Below are 7,453 nucleotides of genomic sequence, written 5' to 3' on the forward strand. Positions count from 1 at the left end.
GTTGGCAGAACCCTATTGATTTGGGGGAAAAATTAGAAAATCGGAAGGAAAAATGAGAGACAGACTGAGACACCTGCCATCCATCATGACACCCTGAATGGCTTATCTCCCAGATAGAAGAGATATAACGGAGCGGGAAAAGGAGTCACAATGGGGAACCCCGGCATCGGGGGGGGGGGAGGGCATGAAAGGGGTTGCAGAGAATCCCTGAAATAGTAGGGGATGGGAGGGCAGCACACACAGTGCTTGTGGGAGAGAATGGAGAGATGGAAGGAGCCTCTAATTCGTGTAATGAGCTCAGCCTGTAGATGCAACAGAGTATGCAAACCCCCCACCACTACAGAATTTCTACTATCAAGAGAGATTCTACCTCTTCCAGATTTGTACAAAGAGGCACATGGAGGCACAGTTTCTCCTTTGAAAATGTACCTGGACAGCTGTTAAAAGGTGAGCAGTAACTCTGCGATATCAGCAATTGCAATCATGGCAGAGGAGGAAGGATTTAAGGACTTGTTTACACAGGGCACTCAGGCCTGCTCTACACTAGAAAATTTAAGTAGGTTTAACTACAGCAGTCAGCATGTGAAAAATCCACACCCCTGAGTGGCATTGTTAAATTGACCTAAGTCCCCACATAGAAGAATTCTGTTGGCCTAGCTACCGCTTCTCAGGGAGGTGGATTACCTACACCGAGGGGAGAATCCTTCCTGTCAGTGTAGGTAATGTCTACAGTGAAGCACTACAGTGGTGCAGTTGTGCTGCTGTAGCATTTTAAGTGTAGACAAGCCCTCAGAACATTAATCCAAATTTACTAAAAGTGTGGATTTAATTCTGAATATTTTCCACACAATTTAATGCAGTTTAACTAATCCACTTTACATTCACACCTTTTAGTTAGTTTGAATTAATTTTCCTGGCTTTCCCTGTGTATACAATAGTGACTGTCTCATCTCTTATCCTTGAGGGTTTACAAAACCCCCACAAAAAAACCCTCTATCACTTGAACTTAATTCATGGATTTTTTTCAGCTGCCTCCAAGTTCCTCTGCACAATGGGCAGTGGTTCCCAAACTTGTTCCACCGCTTGTGCAGGGAAAGCCCCTGGCGGACTGGGCCAGTTTGTTTACCTGCCACGTCCGCAGGTTTGGCCGATCGCGGCTCCCAGTGGCTGCGGTTCGCTGCTCCAGGCCAATGGGAGCTGCTGGAAGCGGCGGCCAGAATGTCCCTCAGCCCGCCAGGGGCTTTCCCTGCACAAGCAGCGGAACAAGTTTGGGAACCACTGAAAGGTAAAGCAGTAATGGAGCACTCCTGCCACCTTGTGGCTAAAGATTGTACTCCCACCTACAGTGCATTGGAGTGTGTTAACTCTTTAAAGACAGATCTTGCGTCTTATGTGCACTAGTTTTCTTTTGGTATAGAACACTCATAGAAGTAGCTGTATTCAACTATACAAGCCTCTGTACCACCTCTTGTGCAGCAGTGGCACACCCCACACAGACAGTTGTCTACCCAGGGAGAAATTTATAGAAAGTACTACAGTTTCACTAATGTGGAGTTAAGGTTGTGGGTGCACAACAGTGCCCTATTATAATGAATACAAGTTTCAATCCCTAAAATGCTACTGGGGAAAGCCAGGAACTGCATGGGAACCATTACCTTAATTCTACAGCCAGAACCCTCCTCCCTTTAGGATGTCAGCACTTTATCTATAATTTGGGGAGTGAGGTATGTTTTGTCTTCTGTGACCTATGTTGAATACAGGAAAATTGTTTGAGGAAGCCCTTCATTATATTACTGATCTCTTTAATTGAGACTGCATCTGGAAACGAGGGAGAGGTAACGATGTGTCCAGTCTGATATGCAGCCATCAGCAATGGTGCCTCACTGACCCTACTGAGGGTCTTTGAGAAGTGCCTGAAGAGGTGTTCTGATCTGGAGTTACAGTGGCACACAGAAAATAGTAGTCTAAGGAGAGTACAGTTCTGTTTTTCTTAGCATCTCTATAGGCCGGGGTGGCCAAGCTGTGGCTCAGCCGCATGCGGCTCTTTTGCAGTTAAAGTGAGGCTTGCAGGGTACCCTCCCCCCCATTCTCCACCTACCACACTGGGGAGGGGAGAGCTCAGGGCTTCTGCCCTGTGGCAGGGTGGTGGGGCTGGTGGATTCTGCCCTGCACGGGGGGTTGGGGGGGGGTGGGGGTGTCTCAGGGCTCCAGCCCTGCAGGAGGTGTCCACTGGGGCTCAGAGCTTCAGCAGGTGCGGGGCTGAGGCCCCAAGCCCCAGCAGGTGTATTCCCCGGGCAGAAGCCCTGAGCCCTGGCAGGTATGCCTGGCTCTCGAACTTCTGAAGATTATCATATGCGGCTCGCAGGGTCATTAAGTTTGGCCACCCCCTGCTATGGGCTATCAGAGTGAATTGCTAGGGAACATAAGAGTTAATCATTTATTCAGACTGGACAATTCAGCAGCACAAGTTAATGCTTTTCCATTTATTTACTATTATACATATGCAACAACCAGCTTCCAGAACTCAATTCAGTGGGGCCCTAACATATTGAGCACCCACAGCTTTTTCAGCACAAGGCATATAAACACCTTGCTCTTAGCAGATTTCCTTTCCCACTTCTGAGGTTTTTAACAAACAAACAACACAGCTCTGCATATTCTCTCTCCACTGCTGCTTCCTCCATCCATTTACTGATACCTAACAATTGCTTCCCCATGTAAGACTTCCTTAAAGAAGCCCATAGACCATCAACATGTCAAAGAACTCCAATCACATGTGCAACAGTGAAGGGGTTAACTATTAATTCTGAATTATAACCTTTTTTTTTTAAATAATGAACAGTAAGAGGAGCCTAACACTTCAACTGAAACTCCTCTCATTGCCAAAGAGCAAAATGCCACTTTTCCTGAAACCGGGAACATGGGATGGATTCAATAGCTTTTCCATTCTATGTCTTTGAAATGAAGCGGTCAAGTAACACTTCCTTGAAAGTCTCTGCATCTTTACTGTCCTTCTGAGTTCTCAAGGTGTACGGTACCAACACGCAGTACCCCAGTAATGGTGATCTCTGCAGGAGATTGTAGTCTTCAGTTTCAATGCTAGTCAGTAAGTTCCAGATCAAATTTGGGGTACAGCTCCTTTGTGGTGACCCCTCTAATCGTTGCTAGAAAGGAATCAATACCACAGCTTCCATTACAGATAGAGAAGCAGATTAGTGAGCAAGAGTTTTGGCTAGCTGCATGGTTTCTATGACTTGAGTTTAGGCAGTAGAAAAGACTTGACTCTCCCCAGGCCTAGTTGTCCTAAAGCTTTCCATTAGCTAAAGCATGAGTCCAAAAGTCTCTTACCTTATACACCCTCCCCACTCCACTCCTAACTGCAGGATTGTTTTCTAAGTCTTGTGCAGTGCAGAATACATAACGCTCTCAGGATTATCTATCAATTACAGGCGGCTCATCTTTGATAATCCACAGAAAAACACTAGCAGTCATCAAGTGACAATTTCACATCCCATTCAGAGGATCAGGAAGAGACACCGAATAGCCCTCTGTGGTTCTGCCATGCTGTTGAGAAAATCCCAATGGGCTCATGACAGATGTATCTGTGCTTGAATACGGGATTTTAACTACAGAATCCTAAAACGGAAGAATTATTAAGATAAGCCCTAGGACCGTAGCTTTCCCGCTTCTGTAATGAAACACATGGAAACATTTACTGAGAAAAGTTGCATGTTAGCCCTGCCTTTCTTACCCAGCTTGCCCAGCAGCATCTGTCCAGTGTCTTTAATATCATTGTACTCATGGAGCAAAGAGATGTGTTTCTCCAGTTCCTCCAGGCTGTAACCTCTGTAACAGCAAACCCAGAAAGGCCACAATGACACAGAGAAAGTACTGCTACTTTACCACATTTGTTTAGCAGAGACAAGATACTTGTGAGAGATAGCAGAACCTGCCAAAACCACACAACTTGCCAACAGGACTCTGAAGGTAAGAGCTCAGTCTTTAAAAAACATCGGCAGGAAGGATGAATGGGGGAGCACAGTCTCCATTCCGAGGGGTGTTCCAGATCAATCCTTCTCCCCACAACAAAATAAAGCTAAAAGTAGTTCTCAGAGTTAGGTATTAACAAGAAGAAGTAATCTTGTGCCCTTTAGCAGTAGGTGGTACAGCACCGTCTACTGAATCACAATTACTACTCCCTGCAACCTCCAGGTTTTCCTTAAATCCAAGTAATGATTAAATCCAGCCTTGCTTTGCAAAAAAACAAAGAGACAAGGTACTTGGTTCAGTTTTGTAGCTGAAGTGCCCTGTAATTCAAACAATGCTGAAATTAACACTATTCCTAGCTAAACAGATTTTGGTCATAGTGCAATATCAGCACCACCAACAGGAGGTGGCAGTTTCCAACTCTGATACTTGGGGTTTGTTTCGTTTTAAAAAACAAACAGAAAAAACCCCAAGCCTCATGCTGAACATCAAGCTATCCAAGAACATACTCAGCCAACAACTGTGCAATTTCCTGATCCAGAGCAAGATCCTCCTGTTTCAGTTCTTCAACTTCACACTGTAGGGCTTCCTTATTGACTCCATCTGATTGACAGGACCTTGGAGACTGGATCTGTAGAGCAGAGAGTGCTTTTAACATTCCACTAACTCAGCCCTGTGTGTGATGCCACTGACCCAGAGGGAACAGATCAGAAGAGATAGTAAGTATTTGTTAGTTTATTCCTGAAGTATCACTTAGGTGAAAAGGGAAAATGAGACTTCACAGTGAAAATCCAAGTGAGTAAACTAGCATCATGCTATTTAATGCCAATCAGTGCCATGTAGTTTGTGAGTTCTTCAAAGCAGAAGATGTATCTTACGCTGTAAAGCTTTTAAAAATAAACTCTCAGGAAGCCAGTATCTAGCCCCAGAAGTGTATGTATATGTCAGAGCACTAAGATAACTAGCCATATTTTTCCCCAGGGAAAATATCTATTGCTGAACCACCAAAAATATCAGGATCAACTGCTGTTTCAGCCAAAAGAGAAAAGATTAAATAAGCCACGAAGACTAAGCTATCCTCATCACTTGAAGCCATCTCTCCAGGATAGATGTGAACTCATTTACTCTGGGATACATCTCCAGAAATCCTAGCACTAAATGTGCTGCTGCAGTGCCAATGTGGACTTGGCTACATGGGTGTGGGTCAGGTGCAGCTCTGCAGCCTGGATACTTGCAGGTGGACCTGGTATGCACAGGTTCGCAAGCATGGGAGCCTGGATAGGGGTATGCTCTACGTCAGTGGTTCTTAACATTTCAGGAGTCAGATTTATCTTGCGTATCCCCAAGTTTCACCTCACTTAAAAACTACTTGCTTACAAAATCAGACAAAAAATACAAGTGTCACAACACACTATTACTGAAAAACTGCTTACTTTCTCATTTTGTCTGTATGAAATTTTAGTTTGTACTGACTTTGCTAGTGCTTTTTATGTAGCCTGTTGTAAAACTAGGCCAATATCGAGATGAGATGATGTAGCTCCTGGAAGACCTCTGAGTACCCCCAGGGGTACGAGTACCCCCAGCTGAGATCCACTGCTCTACAGTATAGACATGCCCCTAACCATAATTGTTAGCAGGGATCTTGTTCTGCTGCTACCTTTGCTGTGCCTGCTCTGTGAATACACAACTTCAATACTGATGGCTGAACATGACAGAGTGACACTCACACTGAAGTCGTACGGCAGTAACAAATGATGTGAAGTTTAGTTTCTCTCTGTGTACCAGGAGGGATAGAAGCATTGAAGACGAAGGATATCACTGCCCTGTATCTACACATTAACTGGCAGAACATCTAAATTCTACTCTGTTCATCACCATGGTATCTAGCATGAAAGAAAGCTGATCCATGTAACCAACTGCCTTAGCTGCTGTTATTCTCTAGAAGAGCGAGACAGTGAAAGAGCAGGCAAGGGCACCCAACTGCGACATTGCCATGGATAAGAAGGGTAGCAATCCACAACATCCCCTTGCTGTAGTCTAGGGCAGCACTGACTTTGGAGGTAAAACCATTCTCTTCCTAAAGGGGGAGGAGAGATGTATGGAGACACTTACTGGAGATTTGAAACCTGCATTGCAATTTCTCAGGATTCCAGTTGGTGTCCTGGATTAAGACAAAAAGAAATTACCATTTTAAAAGGCACGAGCATAGCCTGACAGGATGAGACAGCCCTAGCCTGCATGCACCTTTCAGTGGGGAGGAGGAGTGGCAACACCAGAATATCCACAGCAGGGTAGCAGCGAAGATCCAATATCTCGGATGTCTTCACTTCAAGCTGTGATGTGCCCGGGGCTTGGCGATTGGGGGCATCCCATCCTCATCAAGAGGCTCCCTGAGGCTTAGGAAAGTCAGTCCCACAAAGTCCCTTGGGAAACGAGGAGAGTAGCATGTCATCCCTCTAAGGATCCTTGGCAGCTGCATTTCAGGACAGGAAGCGCTCAACCCCAGATGGCTGGGGAAAGTGTGGCTCCCCTCCCTCTGCAGGCTGGTGAGAGCACCTTCAGGGGCTGGAAAAGGAAAGTCCCATCCCTGTAAAGGGCTCCATATGAGATGGTCAGGAGGGAAGTCACAGACCCTTAAGAGCTGGTGGGAGGGAGGGTCCCATGCCATCTGAAGAACAGCACCCTAAGAGCTAAGAAGGGGGATACATCCCTTGAAGACAGGCCTAGGGAGTTATATTGAACTTGCTCCTACCTCCTCAGGAAAGGCCTAGGTGACGGCCCGCTCTTCCCTCGGAGCCCTGGGCTCTGCTCCCACTCCCCGCAGAGTGGGGGTCCCTGCTCGTGGTTATCCAGCGCTGCCTGCGGGCCAGAGGGCCTGGAATCAACATAGGCCTCGTTACCACTTTGCATGCTGGGAATTGTAGTCTCAATGCAGGGAGTTTCCTTCCCTCCTACACTGCATGTTGGGATTTGTAGTCTCTGAGGACTTCACAAGTGCTCTATCTGCTGGGATTTGTAGTCTATGGAGGTTTAAACACTACATTGCATGCTGGGATTTGTAGTTTCTGAAGGCCTTAGCCGGCCCTTGAAGACAGGCTATCCAAATATTTTCTTCTATTATTTGTAAAAAATTTGTCACTGCACCACAACTTCATTTATTCTTTTTTATCTTTGATTGTATTTGCTTGTTAAATAGTTGTTAGAGCTGAAGACTGGGACTAGTGGGGATGGGGAAGGTGGGTTCTATTCCCAGCTCTATCACTCACTTGCTGTATGACCTTGGACAAGTCACTTTCCCTGACTGAGCCTTAGTTTCTTAGACCTAACGTTAATTATGTGACTGTAGCAACTTGAGTAATAATTGTTTATTATTGTGGTCAGTGGCACACAATATAAAGAATAAGAGTTAAGGTTTCAACAGTGCAACGTTCAAGAACAATCTGCTACAACACTCAGAATCCTACCT

At 45.6% G+C, this 7,453-nt stretch overlaps 1 protein-coding gene across 1 annotated transcript; it reads right to left on the reverse strand.

Moving 5' to 3' along the window:
• Positions 1 to 2,423: 2,423 nt before the first annotated feature.
• Positions 2,424 to 6,954, reverse strand: SWI5 (SWI5 homologous recombination repair protein). Its single transcript, XM_008169253.4, has 5 exons — positions 6,740 to 6,954; positions 6,100 to 6,148; positions 4,497 to 4,618; positions 3,752 to 3,846; positions 2,424 to 3,164 (listed from the first exon to the last, which is right to left on the reverse strand). The coding sequence occupies exons 1-5, from the start codon at positions 6,895 to 6,897 to the stop codon at positions 3,100 to 3,102; spliced, it is 489 nt and encodes a 162-aa protein (XP_008167475.2). The 5' UTR covers positions 6,898 to 6,954; the 3' UTR covers positions 2,424 to 3,099.
• Positions 6,955 to 7,453: the final 499 nt, after the last annotated feature.

Source organism: Chrysemys picta, chromosome 18 (assembly GCF_011386835.1).
Source record: "Chrysemys picta bellii isolate R12L10 chromosome 18, ASM1138683v2, whole genome shotgun sequence".
Classification (NCBI taxonomy): domain Eukaryota; kingdom Metazoa; phylum Chordata; order Testudines; family Emydidae; genus Chrysemys; species Chrysemys picta.